Source organism: Desmodus rotundus, chromosome 6, assembly GCF_022682495.2.
Source record: "Desmodus rotundus isolate HL8 chromosome 6, HLdesRot8A.1, whole genome shotgun sequence".
In the NCBI taxonomy this organism is placed as follows: domain Eukaryota; kingdom Metazoa; phylum Chordata; class Mammalia; order Chiroptera; family Phyllostomidae; genus Desmodus; species Desmodus rotundus.
The window spans coordinates 134,014,941-134,037,661 of record NC_071392.1 but is presented as its reverse complement, the minus strand read 5'-3'; the positions used below and the strand labels follow the sequence as shown (position 1 = coordinate 134,037,661).

Below are 22,721 nucleotides of genomic sequence, written 5' to 3'. Positions count from 1 at the left end.
GAGTTGAACACTTGCTCTTTGAGAAAAACGCAAGGAATACTTGAGAATGCCATCAAAATTAGGGTTTTGGTTCCTTCCTGGACAGAAGCTAAACAAAAAACCCAAGATCTCAACAACCTATGCAAAAGAAATCAGTTCGCTGTGACAGACGGGCACTCCTTCAAAAACGAAGGGGTGGAAAGCATGATAATCCCCTGACCCTTCCCATTCCAGAAATGCTAATTAAGAGTACAATGTTGACCTCGGAAGAAATCATGGAAATGATAAAGACAACACAAGACTGGCCAAGAATACATACACATCAGCAAACTAAAAACAAAAGTGTAACGTTCAAATGCTCCCAAGAATTCTGAAAATTTCAACGATATTGTCCAGCAGTTGGGGTACCTAGAAGAGGCACTTCTTTCTTGCCCCTAGATGTTCTAAAGTGCTGCTTTCAGGGTAGGCTCCACCAGCAACAAACGGTCTACAACACTAAAAAAGAAAAAAACTTTTCAGGCTTTCCAGTAAACAAAAAGCTCGTAGCGGGGGATTACTTTAAAAGGTCGTTAAAGGCTGGAATCAGCATCCACGTATCCCTAACTATCAAACTCGGTAAAGCAGCCCGACAGGGCCCAATTGCCTCGGAGCCACTTCAGAAACCCAAAGCGCGCGGTGCAGGGAAGAAACAAAGCCTTGGGCGGAGCCTTCCGGTCCAGGGAAAACCAGCGGGGGAAGAGCCGACGAGCTCAGGCCCAGCTCGCCCTTCGCCCCGCCCAGGCCGCTAAACTGCAAGCCAAGAAAGCGAATGACCGCGCTCCACCGCGTGTCTGGCCATAGGTTCCCGAGGGGCCGACAGGGCGGCGAAGACCACGGCAGGACGACCCAGGGGTAGGCGGCTGGTCCGAGGGCCGCGGCCTTGGCGCGCTAGGGATCACAGTTTTAGCGCGCCGGTCACCAGGCTCCCGCTCACCTTCTCTTCCACGCAGTTAACAATGATAGACGGGTACTTGCGGCTGAGCCAGCGAAAGAACGCCGGGACTCCCATAACGGCGACCCAGCTAAGAGGCAACGGCCCGGCTAGTGGACTAACGTAACGGAGAGAGTAGCAAGAGTTACCGCCTCGGACACTTCCTCCTACGTGAGCGCCTGCGACAGGAAGTGACATCACGAGGGCGCCAACGGGGAAGCCGAGAAGGAAGCTCTAGTGAGCTAAGGTCGTTACCGGTCGGGGCGGTGTCAGATTCCGTCCTGCGGGTAGTCGGAGGTGAGGTGAGCGGCCGAGCGGGTCTTGAGGCCGCGACCAGCCTTGTTTGGCGCGCGCTAGATCTTGGTGGTGCCATTCCCGGAGCCCCAGGTCGAGCGCGCCTTCGCCGCGGCTCTCTTCTTACCTCGCTTCCCCAGTCCTGGGGTTCCCCTGGGGTGGGGATCTCCGCGCTCTGAAAGCCGCTGGGGAGCTCCTCCTTGCGGATTTGGCCACGTCTTTCTCACCTAGCTCAGTTTAGAGTAGCATCAAAGCGTCTAAAGTGACTCGTTATTTATACTTCCTCGTTTTACCCGGTCTTGTACGTACCTGGACTTTCAAAAGGAGTGTTTTTTAAGTATTTTGCACTAATGGTAGATGGCTTACATAATAACTCACTTTAGGTGTTAGATGGAACCTGTGGGCATTTAGTATCTAATTCAGCCTTCCAGCTACATTTATGAGTTTAAAATTTGCTGAAAATCTCCAGCATTTATTTAAGTGCTTAAAATGTGCTAAAGCATTGGCAAAGGCATGGGTCCCCAAACCCCGGGCCGCGGACCGTTATTGGTCCTTGTCCTGTTAGGAACCGCCGGGAGGGAAGTCCGGCTGAGCTCTGCCTCCTGTCTCCGCGCCCCCCCCCCCCCCGGCGCCCCCCCCACCCCGGAAAAACCTGTCCCTGGTGCCAAAACGGTTGGGGATAGCTGGGGTAAGGGATTATCTCCTTTAATCGTGACTTTAGCGCTCTGAGGTGGCTATTTTCAGTACTGTGACAAAGCCAAGTTGCGGGGGGGCGGGGGCGGTGGTTAAATCACACTCTTATACACACAGCTTATACTTCAGTCCAGGTAAAGATTATTTAATCCTGTCGTTGCACTAACAGTATACTTTTATCCTTTGTTTTCTCATGACTTCAAATACGTTTTTTCAGCATATATAAAAAGAGGTCTGGAAGAGGAGGTATTTACCGTTTTTTGCAGTGTATACTGCGCTCCCGTGTATAATACACACCTACGTTTTTGGGCCAAACTGTCAGGAGAAAAATCTTTCATATTAATTTTTAATTTAATTATTTATTTATTTATATTTAGATACTTGGTTTTTGTATTATAAAGGAATTTTAGCATTTTTGAAAACATTATGGTACAAGAAATTTTATGTAACATAATTTCAAAATATAAGAACAGATACGAGGTACTTCAGGTAGTACCCATGTATAATGCGCACCCTTATTTTTTTCCCTCTAAAATTTAGGCAAAAAAGTGCACATTATGCACAGCAAAATACAGTATTTCCATTTTCTGAAACCTGGAAGTATGTCTCCCGGGAATCCCCTCTTGGTTTGCCAAATCACACTCAATCCTAAAGGCTCACCTCAAGAGGCCTCTATGAAAGTATTTCTCCATGCTACCTGGCATGCAGTATTCATTGCCCCCTCCTCCTCTGTGGTGTGATGCTACTTTGTTTAAATTGCTGATGTGGAAATCAGTGAAATGGTTAGCCCTATTTTACTTAAGGACACCAAAAACTGTCCCAAAGTATTAGGTCTATGGTGAACTCCCTCATTTCTCCTAGAAATAGCCCCTTCTTATCAGTATTTGGGAGGTACTGTGTTTCTATAGGAGCACACACACCATAGACAGTTGGCACAGGGATGGGCAGCTGAGCAAATTGGGATACGACAGTCCTTGCCCAGCTTTTTGAACTTCAAACTGTAAGAAAGGTAATGAAGCCCCTCCCAGGTGGTTGAAAGCTGGAACCTAAGAATAGACTTGTTGCCAGTTTGCATTGAAAGAAGCAGATTTAAGCCTGTAGTTCAGTGGTTTTGAGTACAGCCAAATCCATCTTCCTACAGTTTGGTTGATAAACCTGTCCTTTAATTGCGTGAGCCAATAAGTTATTTTGCCCTTGGCTAGTTTGAGTTAAATTCCTATCCCTTACAAAGGAAAGAGTCCAAAAAAACCAGTTAACAAAATCTGGGAAGTACACAGCTAATTGTCCTGGGTGCTAAGATTGCTTTGCGTAAAAGAGGTATAAAAATTGGAATTCTGAGCACTCAGGAAAGGGAAGGATGAAGGGGAACCTGAAAGGTGGCAGGAGGATATGGGCTAAGCATTGTAACACCTTCCCCAGCTCAGTGTTACCAGTAAAATATACTAGACTTTGGCTTAGTGTGTGTCTTTTGTTGTTCTAGAAGTCAAAAAAGAGGGTAAGTCTCATGTTTGGGTCACTATGGTCTAGAATCACAGGGCTGAATAAGAAGGAATTCTGCCAGGAGACTACATCTCTTCCCTGAATCCCCAGCCTGCCAGTCTACACCATCAGATTTTGGACTAGCTAGCCTCCACAACTGCATGAGCTAATTCCTTAAAGTACATCATCCCCTCCACCCCATCTGTCTGTGTATTTATATATGTAATTTTTATGTACATACACACATACCCTGTTGGTTCTTTTCCTCTGTTAGAATCCTGACTAATATTGGTCAAGATGCTTAACCTCTCTAAACCTTACTTTCTTCATCTTTAAAATGAGGATTATACACTTCACAGGATTTCTCTGAAAATTCAATGATATAACACTCACAGGACAGCTCAAAACATGCTAAGTACCTAGTGAATGTTATGCATTAAATGGTTATCTGTTGGGTTTCACGCTTTAACTTGAAGAAACCCCACAATCTTAGTAGCATGTTCCACTTACAAGGTTTTAGACAATTTAATAATCTAGCAAAGCCTCATTTTTCCAGGCCCCATCTAGTGTTAACTTTCTAACATCAAGGCTGTCTTCACTCTCTCTGTTTCCTGCTCATTCCTACCTTACCCAGTTTATACTGCCGATTCTAATTCTACTCATTTTCTTTTCTCCTCCAAAACATCTCTCCAGGCACATAAGCCCAAACTTGGTTCCTGCCCACTCTCATTTTCCATAGCACTTCATGACTTCTAATATATAGTATTATATCTTATATATTTCCCTATTTCATTTGTGAACATTCTTTCCTCTCATATACAGGCATGCCTTGTTTTATTGGTTTTCACTTTAGTGCGCTTCACAGATTTTGTGGGTTTTTTTTTCAAATTGAGGGCAAAATCCTCCACCAGTATAAAGATTATAACTTGTTTTATTGTGATGGTCTGCAACAAAACCTGCAATATCTGCAAGGTGTGTCTACATCAGCATAAACTAGGCTTTGCTGCAGTAACAAGTAATGCCTGAAATCTCATTAGCTTACCATATATGGGCCTGGGCAACTCCCCAGTGCTCTCCTCCATGTGGTGATTGAGGGATCCTACTGCTTTCATCCTGTGGTCCACCAGCTCAGCTCATTAGTCACTATTGGAAAGGAAGATAGGTCAGGAGGACTGTCTTTAAGGGCCAGGCTTGGTGGTGGCTTACATTATTTCTATTCATACCCTATTTGACCAAATCCCAGTCACATGGTCCCAACCCACCTGCAAAGGAGATTAGGAAATCTAATCTTTCGTTATTTCTAATATCAGGTACTTAGTCCTGAGTTCCCAAGAATAAGAAAAGGAAACAGGATTGGTGAACACATAGTTTTATCTCTGCCATACTTCTTTTTTTCTTTTAAAACAAATAGACATTTATTTTCTCACAATTCTGGAGGCTGGAAGTCATCCAAGATCAAGATAAGTGCTGGAATGGCCTGCATCTGGTGAAAAGTCTTTCTGGCTTACTGTGGATAACTGCCTTCTTACCATGTCCTCACATGGTGGAGAGAGAGCTCAGCTCTGGGTGTCTGTCTCTTCCTCTTAATATTATAAGGACAGTTCTATTTGGATCAGGGCTTTTACCCTTATGACTTCACTTAACCTTAGTATCCTCCTTACAGGCCCTATCTCCAACACAGTCACATGAGGGGATAGGGGTGTCAACATATGAATTTTGGTCTACCATAATTCAGTCCACAGCAGGTAAGTTAGTCAAACAACTTATAGCTACTTTATTTTTAGTATTTGATTGCAAGTCTAATCTAAACAATCAAGGAGGAAGGGTGTAATTCTTTGAGCATTCTTTTTTTTTGCATATTTTATTATTATGCTATTATAGTTATCTCATTTTTTCCTGCCCTTTATTCTCCTCCACCCTCCATGACTCCTCTCATCAGCGCCCCACCCCAGCTCAGGTCCATGGGTCATACATATAAGTTCTTTGGCTTCCACATTTCTAATACTATTCTTAACATCCCCCTGTCTATTTTGTGCCTACCAATTATCCTTCTTATTTCCTTGTACCTTTTCCCCCATTCTCCCTACTCCCAGTCCCCACTGATAACCCTCGATGTGATCTCCATTTCTGTGATTTTGTTCCTGTTCTAGTTGTTTGCTTAGTTTGTTTCTGTTTGCTTTTTTTAGGTTCAGTTGATAGTTGTGAATTTGTTGTCATTTTACTGTTCATAGTTTTCATCTTCTTGTTCTTAGATAAGTCCCTTTAACATTTCATATAATAAGGGCTTGGTGATGATGAACTTCTTTAACTTGACCTTATCTGGGAAGCACTTTATCTGCCCTTCCATTCTAAATGATAGCTAAGGGATAGCTGGATAGAGTAATCTTAGGCATAAGTCCTTGCCTTTCATGACTTCGAATACTTCTTTCCAACCTCTTCTTGCCTGTAAGTTTTCTTTGGAGAAATCAGCTAATAGTCTTATAGGAACTCCTTTGTAGGTAACTGTCTCTTTTTCTCTTGCTGCTTTTAAGATTCTCTCCTTACCATTAATCTTGGGTAACTTAATTATAATGTGTTTTGGTGTGTGCTTCCTTGCGTCCAGCTTCTTTGGTACTCTGGACTTCCTGGAAGGAAGTCTATTTCCTTTGCCAGATTGAAGAAGTTCTCCTTCATTATGTTTTCAGATAAGTTTTCAATTTCTTGCTCTTCCTCTTCTCCTTCTGGCACCCCTATGATTAGGATGTTGGAATGTTTAAAGTTGTCTCAGGGGTTCCTAAGCCTCTCTTCTTGTTTTTGAATTCTTGTTTCTTCATTCTGTTCTGGTTGAATGTTTATTTCTTCCTTCTGTTCTAAATCATTGATCTGAGTCCTGGTTTTCTTCCCTTCATTGTTGATTCCCTGTGTATTTTTCTATATTTCACTCTGCAGAGCCTTTATTTCTTCCTCTATTTTGTGACCATAGTCAACCATTTCTGTGAGCATCCTAATTACCAGTGTTTTGAACTCTGCATCGGATAGGTTGTCTACCTCCTCGTTGCTTAGTTCTTTTTCTGGAGTTTTGATCTATTCTTTCATTTGGGCCTTATTTCTTTGTTTCAGTGCACCTGTTACATTGTAAGGGGCAGAGCCTTAGGTATTCACCAGGGCAACCCACATTGTTGTGTTGTGGGGAAGGGGTCAGAGAGGGAACAAGGGTGCTTGCTGGACTCTAACCCAGGTTTCAGTCACTTCTCCTGCTACCCATAAGCAAATTGGGCACTCCTGGTGTTGATTCTTGAGTGGGTGGATTTGTGTACATACAAGACCCCCTGTGGGTCTCTCCAAACCACGGGGTCCATAATCAATAAAATATACAAAACAAGAGAATTTTCAATAACTACACCCTTCTGCCTTGTGAGTTTCTCCCACTGCCACAACCCCCATAGGTGTTTGCAGCCAGAAGTTTTGAGGCTTTCTTTTCCCATGCTGGAACCCTGGGTTGTGCAGTCTGTCTCACTCCCCAGTTGTTCCGCCTGGTTTATCCACACACAGATGTGGGATCACCAGCCACTGTCTCGCTTTCCTGGTCCTTCAGCTGCTGCCTTGCCACATACTTTCTTACCAAGCTGCTCATCTCCACCCCTCCTACCTGTCTGGATGAATGTTTTCTTCTTTAACTCCTTTGTTGTCAGACTTCCATACAGTTTGATTTTCTGGCATTTCTGGGTTTTTTTTGGTTTTTAATTCCTTGTTGTCCTTCTTTTGGTTGTGAGAGGAGACAAAGTGTATCTACCTATGCCTCCATCTTGACTGGAAGTCTCTCTGAGCATTCTTTCCAGTGCTTCATCTCTTCTCTGCTCTTTTGCTGCAATTAATGTGGAACATAATGATGTCATGCCCTGATGTCAGTCTTTTCTTTCATTGCTGAAGTTGGTCAGTAATAGGGGTTGTTCCTATTTGGGGTGAGGTGAGATATTTTGGGTTGAGCTTGATTTCTTGGTTTGGTCTGCCACACTTTTTAATTAAGTTACAAATCAAATTACTAAGTATATATATTTAAGATCCACAGTCTGAGGCATATGTTGGGTACTAAAAGCAAAATAAGTTATTGCCCTCATAAAGAGTGAACCATCAGTAACAAGGATAAGATACAACCACAAAATACAAAATAAAATAAGTTAGTCTGACTAACAATAAAGAAGTCTTACTGCAGTTTATGATCAAATAAATTGCACAAACAATAATTGCCAGAGACATTTAGAAAAGAAAAGAGATGTAGTAATCTAGCAGGGTCATCAGAGATAATAGGGAGGAATCAGAACAACACTGTCTTAAAATACCAGTAATATTTGGTTGTAAATGAGGGTGGAAGGAAACACTTAAGTTCCCTGGAGGCAGGGAACTATTTATTTATCTTGCCAGAATCCAGTATTATCAATTTTTATTGAACTGAATTCTTAAAGCAGTAGTTCTCAAAATACAGTGCAGGGGGTCCATGAGGTCAAAACTTTTTTTCACAAAATATTAAGATGTGATTTGCCCCCTTTTCTCCCATTCTCCAGCTGTTGTGGAAATTTTCAGAGGCAACGTGACATGTGATAACTTGGTTGATTGAATCATCAATTGAGTTATCACATCATAAGCAACTGTGGCAATCATTTTTCTTCTATTATGCCAGATTTTGAAGAATTTAAAAAATGTTGAACAATGCCAGTCTTCTCATTCATTTCTTTTAGATTTGGGAAATATAGATATTTTCATAAAGGCATGTTAACATGTTATTTTTAAGTGAATTAGTACTTATTTTTAAATTTTCTGAGATTTGATTTCTAACATGGTAAAATATTGATAAGATAGATGACCTAAACAAATGCTCCTTGGGGTATTCAATAATTTTAAGAGTATAAAGGAGGCCTGACACCAAAAACTTTGAGATATCTGACTTAGACCATAAAAATAGAAATGGGATCTATAAGTTTCTGTTCTTAGAACCCACCCAAAGCTACTTTTCCAGATTTCTGGATTTTGTCTCAAAGTTTCCTTGCTACCTACAGCAATTTGTGATCATTATCACCAAGCATAATTCACAGGAACAAATGAACATGACATGGGAGAGCAAATGTACAAATCACTCATTTTATATTCAGCTATGTATAATCAAGGAACTTCAGAAGGAAGCTCAGATATGCAGATAACTGAAAGATGTCTTTTGAAGGCCTCAGTATGTACACATAGCTAAATATATTCAGAAACATTGTTTAACTCCAAACTTTCTCTGTCTATGCACACACCTCAAGTTAACTGAAGACATAACCATGGGCGTTGTGCCCCAAAGCTTGAGAGAAAGATCTGTTGTCAAATAACTGTGGCAGCTCTGAGTTAAATTGAGCAAAGCAGAGTGCCATCCTTAAAGCCTTGTTATATGCCTCCTTTCTGTATTTCTCTAACCATAAAAACCTTTTTTAAAAAAAGATATTTCATGGGCCTAGTATCCCTCAGGTACTTTGGGAGATGATGCTCTCTCTATAGAAGTGTGTATAGGTCCCCCTGTCAGTGGGATGATGGGGGAGGGTTGCTGTGGGGAAGAGGAGAGCACCTTGCCCAGCCCCATGCCCACACTCCTTGTCTCCAAGCCTGGCCCCATCACCCGTCTGTTTTGTTCATGTCCCTCCCCCAATTTCATTAAAGATTTCATGTAATGCCCCCCCCCAAAAAAATTGTGTATAGACCACTATTGATGTTTTAGCAAGCTTTGGCTGTATATACTTAGGTTTCAAAGAACAGGATTTTACCAGTAACACCAATTTAAGTCCATCCATACTTGTTATTGCATGGATTTAGATAACAAATCCCATGCTCATGTAACCCAAACAGTCAAAGCCCAGTAGAATATGATTTGCTTGTAAAGCAGTCCTAGATCCAGTCTATAAAAGACTCCTACTACATTTCATTCCCTAATATGACATATGAGAAAATTCTGGACAACACATGAGAGAACCAAGATGGCGGCGTAGGTAGACACACTGTGCCTCCTTGCACAACCAGAACTGACAGAAAATTGAACGGCAAGGAAGTCTGACACCAAGTAGATAAAAAATAAACATTCATCCAGACCAGTAGGAGGGGCGGAGACGGGCACCGGGGCGGAGAGGACTCCCGTGGCAGTGGCGGGACCGAGACTGGCGGAGTGTGGGACGAAAGGGGCAAGCAGTCTGACCACTGGCAGACCCTGTGGCCCCACATTCGCTCACAGATAAACCAAGAGGGCCGGACTCAGAGTGGCGGACTCAGAGTGGCAGAGAACGGGGCAGGCAGAGCGGCAGGTAGCACCCCGCGGCCCCACACTCGCGCACAGATAAACCAAGACAAACGGTGGGGAGCGAAGTAGACCGCGTAACCCAGGGCTCCAGCGCGGGGGGGGGGGGGGGGGGGCGGGGGGGAATAAAGCCTCAAACCTCTGATTGAAAACGCCCGTGGGGGTTGGGGCGGCAGCAGGAGGGACTCCCAGCCTCACAGGAGAGGTCGTTGGAGAGACCCACAGGGGCCTAGAGTGTGCACAGGCCCACCCACTTGGGAACCAGCACCAGAGGGGCCCAGTTTGATTGTGGGTAGCGGAGTGAAAGATTGAAATCCGGAGGAGAGTGAAGCGGGCACCATTGCTCCCTCTCTGCCCCTCCTCCACGTACAGCGTCACAGCTCAGCTACCAGCATTACCCCGCCCCAGGGAACACCTAAGGCTCTGCCCCTTTAACAGACATGCCAAGACAAAAAAAAAAAAAGGCCCAAATGACAGAATACTTAAAAGCTCCAGAAAAAATACAACTAAGGGAGGAGGAGATAGCCAACCTATTGGATGCACAGTTCAAAACACTGGTTATCAAGATGCTCACAGAATTGGTTGAATTTGGTCGCAAATTAGATGAAAAAATGAAGGCTATGCTAAGAGAAACAAAGGAAAATGTACAAGGAACCAATAGTGGTGCGAAGGAACCTGGGACTCAAATCAACGGTGTGGACCGGAAGGAAGAAAGAAACATCCAACCAGAAAAGAAGAAACAAGAACTTGGAAAAATGAGGAGAGGCTTAGGAACCTCCAGGACATCTTGAAACGTTCCAACATCCGAATTATAGGGGTGCCAGAAGGAGAAGAGGAAGAACAAAAAATTGAAAACTTATCTGAACAAATAATGAAGGAGAACTTCCCCAGTCTGGCAAAGGAAATAGACTTCCAGGAAGTCCAGGAAGCTCAGAGAGTCCCAAAGAAGCTGGACCCAAGGAGGAACACACCAAGGCACATCATAATTACATTACCCAAGATGAAACAGAAGGAGAGAATCTTAGAAGCAGCAAGAGATAAGGAGACAGTTACCTACAAAGGACTTCCCATAAGACTGTCAGCTGACTTCTCCAAAGAGACCTTACAGGCAAGAAGGGGCTGGAAAGAAGTATTTGAAGTCATGAAAGACAAGGACCTACATCCAAGATTACTGTATCCAGCAAAGCTTTCATTTAGAATGGAAGGGCAGATAAAGTGCTTCTCAGATAAGGTCAAGTTAAAGAAGTTCATCATCACCAAGCCCTTATTATATGAAATGTTAAAGGGAGTTACCTAAGAAAAAGAAGATAAAAAATAGGAACAGTAAAAATGACAGCAAACTCACAGTTATTAAGGACCACACCTAAAACAAAAACAAGAGCAAACTAGGCAAACAACTAGAACAGGAACAGAACCATAGAGATGGAGATCACATGGAGGGTTGTCAATAGGGGAGTGGGAGGGGGAGAGGGGGGGAAGGTACAGAGAATAAGTAGCATAGATGATAGGTGGAAAATAGATAGGGGGAGGGTAAGAATAGTGTAGGAAATGTAGAAGCCAAAGAACTTATAAGTATGACCCATGGACATGAACTATAGGGGGGGAATTTGGGAGGGAGGGGGTGGGCAGGATGGAGCGGAGTGAGGGGGGGTGGGGAAATGGGACAACTGTAATAGCATAATCAATAAACATATTTAAAAAAAAATTCTGGCAGATTTCTGTTTAAATCCACAGGTTGTATGACAGAAAGTACATATTTCAAACAGTAATAATTTCCTCTGGAGATGTAAATGGAGGAAGCTGGAAAGATAATAAAGAATAAAAAAGTATTGAAGATAAGACCTCAACCTACAAACTGATAAGCATTCCTACACATATATTTATAGTGACATACAAGCACTACCAGGCTAAGTACAGTGAACCCACAGAATTATAAAAAATAATAATAAATTGTTTTTCAGACCATTAAATATTAAAGTGGTTTTTTATACATCAACATGTAGCAAGGAGAGAAAATTCTTTAGTATCAGAACAAATAGAAGAATAGAAATTACAAAAATAACAAAAGCTAATGGTCTACTATATATAAAATACTAAATTTTTGTATGTTAAACTAAAAAAATTATATAGGAAGATAGAGGCAGATACTGCTTCCAGTATAGAAAAACCCAAGGGCTTCAGGGCTCCTCTAGCCTCACAAAAATGACATTATACACTCTGAGGCATTGCTAGGCTCATAAGTGACTGGCAGGGTCTCTGGTGGGCTTCTCTTCTTCCTTATCTTCCAAACAAACTACAAATTGGAGTTGAGCCTTGTGGGTCTGGGAGCCAGGTATTGGGCAGCCAATAGACAGAGCAGAAATTCCCAGGCCAGAAGAAGGGCTGGAAGCAGTAGAAAGTGGTAAGTCATGCTGTGGCCAGTGATGGAGTGTAAGAGCTAAAGACCATCAGGGCCAAATCTAAAGTCCAGTAAAGTTAGATTTGCATGCTGCAACAAGGGAGAAAACTCCAGGGGAATTAATGGAGTCTCACCAAACAAAAGAAGAGACAAAGACATTCTAGCATTGGGGAAAGGTGAAATTTAGGTAAGGAAAATCTGAACAAAGCAGTATTTGATGGACTCAAATACTGGGTTGTGTTTGAAGGAGTTAATGTTAAGTCAGGACTGAGAGAGGACCCAGGATCTTATTTCCTTGGATCTATGAAATTAATATAAATAGTTATATTGTATGGTGGGGGGAGGAGGCATTGGATGGATGCTAATTGTTCCCATCAAAGTGACCCACAACACTTACCCTCCATTAAGAGAGGGAGGCTGAAATCTCACTGATAAGCGTTCAAGCAGCAAAATTTCTTTATGGGGAAAACAATGATTTTTAGAACAGGATTTCTCAGCAAAGCACTGTTTGCTGATTCTCACCAGAGTTCATTAGCAACATTTTGCTGGAACCAAAACAAGAAAGGGACTAAGTCTTAAATGATCACCTCTGGTCCATACCCTCTATGAGGGCTGAAGTGTCAGGTACAGGAAATTTCAAGGCAGCACTTTTTGGAGTAGAAAGGAGGAACGGTTTGATAAAGGTGGTATATTATATAAAGGAGTACTCTAGCAATTTTAAAAGACCAAGGTAGATTTCCAGCCAAGATGGAGGTGTAGTTAGATATGCTTTTCTTCCTTCCTCACACCACCAAAAGAAGGACAACAGATTTAAAAACAACAACCAGAACTGCCAGAAAATTGAACTGTATGGAAGTCCAACAACCAAGGACTTAAAGAAGAAACATTCACCCAGACTGGTAGGAGGAGTGGAGATGGGCAGCTGTGCTGGAGAGGAATCATGGAAAGGTAGTGAACTATGTGTGCAAGGCAGCAGCTGGCAGACCAGACAACCCCACATTTGCATGTGGATAAGCCGCGAGGAATAACTGGGGAGCAAGACAGACCGCACAACCCAGGGCTCCAGTGCTGGAAAATTAAGCCTCAAAACCTCTGGCTGTAAGAATGTGTGGGGGTTGCAGCAGTGGGAGAAACTGCCAGGCTCACGAGAGAGTTCGTTGGAGAGAACTCTCCGACATACATAAACTGACCCACCCAAGAATCATCACCAGATGGGACCAATGTGCTATGGGTTGACGCAGATCTCAGCCCGCAAGATCTGCTATTGAGGTTTCAGTATTCCAATACACATACACATGGACTACAGAGGTCCTGTGGGGGAAAAGGGATGGTGTGGCCACTCTCTCAAAAGGAGAGTCCTTCTGAGCGCCTCTGCCACTCCCTCAAGGGGGGAGCCCGCTGACTACTGCCTTGACTAAGCTTTTATTGGTTTTCCCGGCACCTTACATCAAAGAAGGTCCTCTTTTACTATGCAAAGGTTTGTTTTGGGTGGTTATCTTTGCAGACACAGGAGAGGGTGTTGCTGAATACATCAAAGGAGGACATTTGCAATGTAAAGGGAGAAGTGGTCCAAACGGCTAGGTTCCATACCTGGAAGGTCTAGCCCAGATTTTAGGAAGATAAAGATACTCAGTAAACATTTGCTTGCCTCAGGGTGAGGGAGGTTTTTTTTTTTAGCAAGAGCGAGTCTCATAGCAGTCTAAGTACAATGCAGGCCTGATTTCCCACTGGAGAACTTATCCATTGATGTGGGTCCTGCCCGCCAACCTTGCTCCCCACTGGCTTTTCCGAGTGGGGGCTGAGCCATATTTCACATGCTTGGAACGGTTCCCCACAGTGGATAGCGGGAGAAGTGTCTGAAACTGGCTGAGATTTGAGTACCATTGTTCCCTCTCTGACCCCTCCCCCACATACAGTGCCACAACGCAGCAATGTGGGTTGCCCTGCCCTGACAAATGCCTAAGGCTCTGCGCCTTACAATGTAACGGGAGTGTCTAGACAAAGAAATATGGACCAAATGAAAGAACAGATCAAAATCCCAGAAAAGAGCTAAGCGACAAGGAGATAGCCAACCTATCAGATGCACAGTTCAAAACACTGGTAATCAGGATGCTCACGAAATGTTTGACTATGGTCACAAAATAGAGGAAGAAGTGAAGGCTATGTAAAGTGAAATAAAGAAAAATGTACAGGGAACCAATAGTAAAGGGAAAGAAACTGGGACTCAAATCAAAGATTTGGAACAGAAGGAAGAAATAAACATTCAACCAGAACAGAATGAAGACAAAAGAATTCAAAAACAAGGAGAGAGTCTTAAGAACCCCTGGGACAACTTTAAACATTCCAACATCCAAATTATAGGAGTGCCAGAAGGAGAAGAGGAAGAGCAAGAAATTGAAAACTTACGTGAAAAAATAATGAAGGAGAACTTCCCCAATCTGTCAAAGGAAATAGACTTCCAGGAAGTCCAGGAAGCTCAGAGTCCCAAAGAAGTTGGGCTTGAGACGACACCAAAACACATCATAATTACATTACCCAAGATTATAGATAAAGAAAGAATCTTAAAAGCAGCAAGAGAAAAGGAGACAGTTACCTATAAAGGAGTTCCCATTAGACTATCAGCTGATTTCTCCAAAGAAAGCTTGCAGGCATGAAGTGGCTGGAAAGAATTATTCAAAGTCATGAAAAGCAAGGACCTACATCCAAGATTACTCTATCCAGCAAAGCTATCATTTAGAATAGAAGGGCAGATAAAGTACTTCCCAGATAAGGTCAAGTTAAAGGAGTTTATCATCACCAAGCCATTATTATATGAAATGTTAAAGGGACTTATCTAAGAAAAAGATCAAAACTGAACAGTGAAATGACAACAAACTCACAACCGAATGGAAAAAATCAAAAATGAACTCAGCAAACAACTAGAACAGGAACAGAATCACTGAATTGGAGATCACAAGGAGAGTTATCAGTGGGGAGAAAATGGGGGAAAGGTACAGGGAATTAGAACCATTATTGGTAGGTATAGAATAGAGAGGGGGAGATTAAGAATAGTATAGGAAATGTAGAAGCCAAAGGACTTATATGTATGACCCATGGACATGAACTAAGGGGAAATCCTGGTGGGAGCGGAGCTACAGGGTGGAGGGGAAAGGGCAGGAAAAAATGGGACAACTCTAATAGCATAATCATTAAAATATCCTTTCAAAAAAAGACCATGGTAGAGAGGGATAGGTAGTGATATTTTATATACTTCAGCACTTTCGTAATCAGAAATATGAAACTTAGAATTCCTAAGTGTCAGCACATGTTTATAAATGCACAATAAAACATCTCTAAGGATACCTATTTATTGTTTGAATATTATAGAATGAGAAATTATACATGTGTTACTTGTGCAATTAAAACAATTTTATAGGGAAACTAGAAGACAGTGAAGCTGAAAATTTATAGTGCTTGGCATGCTAAGGCTTTAATGTTTATTTTCTTCTAAGTTTTAATTTCTACATTTAGTAAATTTTTGGAATAATTTTTGACATGGGAAAAAGGACAATGTTGAATAACAATAGAAAAAAAAAAGAGTCCACGTACATACGAATAACAGAATGTGCTCACTAAGGAAAAGTTGAAATTGCACAGCGGGAGTTCCTAAGCCTATTCTGAACTCTTCTCTTAACTGGGTTTAAACATTTCTCAGGGAGTTTATACATGACAGGGGCAGAGAAGGCATGAAGAACTTCTTAAACCTGTTCTCTAGAGACTCAGGATTGGAAGAGTAGCCTAAAACAGCCAGGTGGTAGGAGCATCTCTGTGGGGGGCCACTTGGCTTGATCCACTGACAAAACCAGTTCTACAGACAACTGTGTAGCCATGATCATTCTTACCAAGATGCAAGCTGTTTGCCACAGGTAGGACCTACTGCTACCATCCTTCCCTTGGCTGGGTGGAGTTGCACCACTGCCAATGGCCAGACTGCTAGATAAGTCTCTCTTCTTCCTCTGCTTCAACTCTTGCTTAACTAAAATCAGTATGCAAACCAACTGTCCACATGCTTCTGCCCCTGCCAACACATGATATACCCTATCTCTCTGTCTTTTTCTTGTACCACTTCTCTTCTGAATTCAGAAGTAAAGTGAGGGCCCTCCTCTCCAGAGGACTGCTCAATTTTCTACCAGTACTAGTTTGGAGTCCAGGCCTCTCCGTTCCCAGCTCTGGCTTCCTCAACTCTGGCTTCCTCAACTGCTTCCTCAACTGCTGGAACCTAGTGGTCTTGGCTACATGTTAATTACTAATGCATTTGACCTTGGCAGTGCTCAGAGGTGAGACTGGGAGTGTCTTTGGGCAGCGTAAACAGAATGTGAGGTCTGAGCACTAACCTTCCATTTGTTAAGACTGGTTCCTAATTCAGGCCAAAGACCCTGGATGGGACCAACAGAAAGAAATATGAGAGATTAGAAGAGAGTTTTCACTCAAGTCTAGAAAGATTAAAACAATGCCATGGTGGGTAGGGGGAGGCAAAGAAATAGCTCTGTAATCTTAATAAAATATGTTATACATATGTTCCATTTGGGAATGAGGAGATGATACTGATAGTGACCAGTAGCATAAAAGAGTTGGTGTTGTCTAACAGGAAAAGATAAAAACCTATGCTTTTTACTTGTTTTACTTGGAAATCAGAAAGGTTGCAAGCGTAATACAAAGAACCCATATACTCTTTATTCAGATTCATAACATAAACATTTTGCCACTTTTAACATTCTCACTTGTCATCTCCTTTCTCTCACTTTTTTTACTGATCAATTTAAGTACAACTTAAGAGTTATTGTGCCCTTCTATACCTCAGTTATCTGAGTGCATTTTCTAAGAACAGAGAAATTCATTTCCACAATGATCAAAATCAGGAAAAATACTAATACAACAGTATTACTCTTTAATATGTCCTGCTCAAGTTTTGCTCTATCCTTATCATGTCCTTAACAAATATTTTCCAGTCTAGGACACAATCTTGAATCACATATTTATGCTTAGTTGTCATGACACTTAAGGCATCTTCCCTCTGATACTCTTCCTTTTTCCTTCTTTGTATTTCTTGCCTTTTACATTTTTAATTTTTTCCATTTTTATAGTATATTTTATTGATTATGCTATTACAGTTGTCCTAAATTTTCCCCCTTTGTCCCCCTCCACCACAAAATGCACCTTCCCTCCAGCAGTCTTCAACCACATTTGTTCATGTCCATGGGTCATACATATAAGTTCTTTGGCTTTTCCAGTTCCTATACTATTCTTAACCTCCCCCTGTCTATTATGTACCTACCAATTATGTTTCTTAATCCCTGCACCTTTCTCCCCACCCACCACCCAACTTCCTCCTCCTCCTCTATTTGCTTCCTTCCCCTTCCCAGTTGATAACCCTCCAAATGATCTCCATATCTATGACTGTTCCTGTTCTGGTTGTTTGCTTACTTCATTTTGTTTTTGCTTTTTATTTTTTTAAATATCTTTTATTGATTATGCTATTACAGTTGTCCCATTAACAACCGAACCTAAAAACAAAAACAAAACTAATCAAACTAGAACAGGAACAGAATCACAGAAATGGAGATCACATGGTGTATTATCAGCAGGGGAGTGGGAGGGGGAGAAAGAGGGAAAAGGGACAAAGAATAAGTAACATAAATGGTAGGTAGAATATAGTCAGGGGGAGGTTAAGAATAGTATAGGAAATGGAGAAGGCAAAGAACTTGTATGTATGACCCATGGACATGAACTGGGCAGTGGAAAGTGGGTTTGAAGGGGTGTGCAGGGTGGAGGGGAATAAAGGGGGGGGGAAATGGGACAACTGTTTTTGCTTTTTAGATTCATTTGTTGATAGCTGTGAATTTGTTGTCCTTTAATAATGCTCATAGTTTTGATCTTCTTTCTCTTAAATAAGTCTCTTTAACATATCATGTAATAATGTCTTGGTGATGATGAATTCCTATCTTTACCTTGCCCGGGAAACACTTTATCTGCCCTTTCATTCTAAATGATAGCTTTGCTAAATAGAGTAATCTTGGTTGTAGGTCCTTGCTTTTCATGACTGAATACTTCTTGCCAGTCCCTTCTTGCCTTCAAAGTTTCTTTTGAGAAATCAGCTGATAGTCTTATGGGAACTCCTTTGTAGGTAACTGTCTCCTTTTCTCTTGCTGCTTTTAATATTCTCTTTAACCTTCACCAAAGGTTCAACCTTTAACCTTTGGCATATTAATTATGGTATGTCTTGGTATGGTCCTCTTCAGATCCAACTTGCTTGGGACTCTATACTTACTGGGCGTGTATATTTATTTCCTTCACCAAATTAGGGAAGTTTTCTTCCATTATATTCTCAATTAAGTTCAATTTCTTGCCCTGCTTCTTCTCCTTCTGGCATCCATATGATTCAAATGTTGGTATGTTTGGACACGTCCCAGAAGGTGCTTACACTATTCTCATTTTTTAAAATTCTGTTTGCTCCTTGCTGTTCTGGTTGAATGCTTCTTTCTTCCTTATGTTCCAAATCATTGATTTGATCCTGGCTACCTTCCCTTCTCTATTCGTTCCCTGTAAATTTTTCTTTATTTATCTTAGTGTATCCTTCATTTCTTCCTTTATTTTGTGGCTGTATTCAATGAGTCCTCTGAGCATTTTGATTACTAGTGCTTTGAACTCTGTATCTGATAGATTGGCTATGACCATTTCGTTTAGTTCTTTTTCTAAGGTTTTGTTCTGTTCTTTCATTTGGGCCATATTTCTTTGACTCCTCAATTTGGTGGCCTCCCTGTGTTTATTTCTATGTATTAGGTAGAGCTGCTTTTATTTCCTATCTTAGTACTGTGACCTATGTAGGAAAGGCATGTATAAACTGTGTGACACAGAGACAATTAGGTAATTGCCAGTGTAGGGCAACTTGCTTCACCACTTTGTGGCTCTGTGTGAGGAGTGGGACTTGGAGAGGGTTCAGTGTCATTGCCTGATTTCTGGAGGCCTGCCCAGCATTTGCGCCACTTCCAGTTACCTCACCCACCTCCTACATGCAATTGGTACCATTCCAGGAGCTGCTGTGGGGTTTGCACATCTTTGAAGCTCCTGCTGACCGTTTAAGTGGTGAAAACCCTGCACTTTCTTCCACTACCCCAACTCCCACTGGTTTTTACAACCACAGATAATGGGGGTTTATCTTCCTGGTGCTAGAATCCTGGGCTGTGTGGTATGGCCTGGGGCTGGGCTTAATCATTCCCAAGGTATCCCTCCCAGTTTTTATCCACCACATGTTAATGTGGGTATACCCATTCCACTGCCGCCGACTCTCCACACCATACCATGTCCTCTCTACCCTGGCTGCAGGATTCCACCTGTACTACCCGTCTGGATGAATGCAGCTTCTTTAAATCTTTGCTTGTCAGACTTCTATACAGCCTGATTTCCTGATGATTCTGGATGTTACTTCTTTTTGAGATCTGGTGGTAATTCTTTCTATGGTTGCATGAGCAGGCGAAGTGTGTCTACCTATGCATCCAACATGAGAGGAAGTTGACCTTCACATCTTTTAAAAGTACAGGCGAGGCTTCCAGTCAAGATGGCGAAGTAGGCAGAAGTTGACCTCTTCACACAACCACATCAAAATTACAACCAAATTATAGAACAACTATCATCCAGAAACATCAGAAATTAAGTTTAATGGAAGCCTGACAATTACGGAATTGAAGAAACCACATCCATCCAGACTGGTAGGAGGAACATGGATGTAGAACAGGCCCCACACCAACATGGATAAAATTCAGGTGGGGTATCACAGGAGCAAGGAATCTAAGTTCCACACCAGTCCCCCAGCCCAGGATTCCAGTGCCAGGAAGATAAGTCCCCACCACTTGGGGCTGAAAGAACCATCAGGGATTGAGTCAGTGGAGGAGGCTGCTGGAGCTCTAACCAGTTCCTCTTGGGGAACCCACACATGTACTCACCTACTCAGACTTGCTCCCTCTGAGCTCCAGCACCAGGGTGGCACCTTGAAAGGCACCAGTGATATACAGGAGAGTGTGTTTGGCATCAGGAGGAGCAGAGGCCATTGCCCCTTTGCTGAGCCCTCTCCCAACAGAGCCAGTAGTCTAGTGCTATATCTGAGACTCTGTCAACCTCCCTAACACTGTGTGACTCACCTTGGAGATTCACAGAGGCTCCACCACACAAAAATTTATGGGCCCACTCAAGCTGCTTTCTATAAGAATGACTGGCTGTAGTTCCTAAATGCTATCAAATAATTAACAGCTGGCTTCAGTGAGCCCTAGCAGCAATCAGATTAGAGTCACAGCTTGGCTTCAACTGAGAATCTCCAAGCACAGCACAAGTAGCAGCCATGTCAGATTACTTTACAGCTCAGGCAGGCTGCCATGGGCAAAACACAGGTGGGGGCTGACCTTGGCTTACACCACCCAGGAAAGCCCAGGGCCAACACACTGAATGGACAGCTACAGACATGCGGGGCACCACCGCCCTACCCTGCACAGCTGATCCTCCAAAGAGAGCAGAGATTGGTGGTCAGTGGTCACAGCCAGTCCTTGTAGCTAACAGGCTTGGATACATCCCTCCCATTGACTTGCCAGCAGCAACCAAGACTCAAATATTAGAGGAGGGTGTACTCAGCTCACAAAAAGGGTGCACCTCGAGTCCCCATTTTGGGTGATAGGGGAGGCTGTGCCCTAGACCCTACAGGACACCTTCTACATTAGACCACACTACCAGCAGTCCTTGGAATCAAAGCAGTTCTACCTAATACATAGAAACAAACACAGGGAGGCTGCCAAAAGAAGCAGGCAAAGAAACATGGCCCAAATGAATGAACAGATCAAAACTCCAGAAAAAGAGCTAAATGAAATGGAGGTTAGCAGTCTATCAGATGTAGAGTTCAAAACACTGGTTATTAAGACACTCAAGGAACTCATTTGGTACTTCAACAGCATAAAAAAGACCCAGGCAGAAATGAAGGATAAAGTAATAAAAATAAAAAAAACAACTTACAGGGATATACAATAGAATGCATGAAGCCGAGAATCAAATCAATGATTTGGAACCTAAGGAAACAAAAAACAACCACACAGAATAACAGGAAGAAAGAGGAATCCAAAAAAATGAGGACAGCATAAACAGCCCCTGGGAAAACTTTAAGAGATCCAACACTGGCCTTATAGGGGTGCCAGAAGAAGAGAAAGAGCAAGAAACTGGAAATCTATCTGAAAAAATAGTGAAAGAAAACATCCCTAATTTGATGAAGGAAATAGACATACAAGTCCAGGAAGTGCAGAGAGTCCCAATAATGATGGATGCAAAGAGTCACACTCCAAGGCACATCATTATTGAAAGGCCAAAGGTTAAAGATAAAGAGAGACTCTTAAAAGCATGAGAAAAGAAGTTAGTTACAGGAAGGTTGCCAGATACAAGGGAGGTTAGGGGAAATGGGTAAAGAGGCGAAGGGATTAAGGAGTACAAATAGGTATTTACAGAGTGGCCATGGGGATGTAAAGTACAGTTTAGGAAATAGAGTAGTCAAAGAACTTACATGCATGAGCCATTGACATGAGCGATGGTGGGAGGATTGCATGAGGGAGTAGGAGGTGCTGGGTAGAGGAGAGCAAAGGTGGGAAAATCAGGACAACTGTAATAGCATAATCAATAAAACATAATTACAAAAACAAATGCAATGTATAAGCCCTAAGTGGCTCCTAGAGTTAAGAAAAATACTGTAAAATAATTTTTTGGCACAAGTAGTGAAATTTGGATATGGACTATTTAGGATGACATTATTAAATTAATGTTAATTGTCTTAAATATGACAATAGTATTATGATTAGGTAAGACGTGACCATATTCTTCTGAGATGCAGGCTGAAGGATTTAGACCATCAGGAAGAGGAGACCATAAAGAAAAGGAGAGTGAAAGTATCAGAAGATCCAGATGGTCTGCTCAAGATCCCACTTGACCAGATGGAAAACATACTGTTTTAAATATCTATTGCTGAATATTAAACTAGACCAAAACATTAAGGCTTAAAACAAAAAATGCCTATTTGTTCCCAGTCTACACTTCGGAAAGGTTGCTCATCTCTGCTGCATGTGGCATCACTTCTGGTGCTCAAAAGATTGGGGGTTGAATGGAATGACTTCCTGTTGGCTGTGTTCCTTGGCTCTCCACATATGCTCTCCATGTGGTTAGCTTGGGCTTCCTCACAGCATGGTGGTCTCAGTACCATTGGACTTTTTATGCAGCAGCTGGTTTCCCTCACAGTGCAAAAATGGAACTGCCAAAACATAAGGTTTAGCCTTAGAACTGGCTCTGTCTCAATTCTGTTGCAGGCCACAGGGTCAGGCCAGATTCAGAAGACTTAAATACCAGGAGAACAGGCTCACTGAAGGGCCCCTAAATGAACAGTTTGCCACAGATAAAGATCAGAAGCTCTGGCCAGTGGAAATTTCCTGTAGGCCAGAAACCATAAGAACAGGGAAAATGGGGGGTGGCTGTTTAAAAATCTTTGGCTCCTTGATCACTGTTCCATAAAAAAAGTAGAAAAATAGGTTTCTTATTGAAGCCTTTCTCCAAGAATT

At 42.3% G+C, this 22,721-nt stretch overlaps 1 protein-coding gene across 2 annotated transcripts in view; it reads right to left on the bottom strand.

Moving 5' to 3' along the window:
* XRN2 (5'-3' exoribonuclease 2) overlaps positions 1 to 1,132 on the bottom strand; it is a 115,270-nt gene extending 114,138 nt beyond the window's left edge. For both annotated transcript variants that reach the window (XM_024559838.4, XM_053925948.2), the window contains exon 1: positions 953 to 1,132. In XM_024559838.4, the coding sequence (XP_024415606.1) occupies positions 953 to 1,027 (75 nt within the window). In that variant the 5' untranslated portion in view covers positions 1,028 to 1,132. The remainder of the gene's footprint in view (positions 1 to 952) is intronic.
* Between the last annotated feature and the right edge of the window lie 21,589 nt (positions 1,133 to 22,721).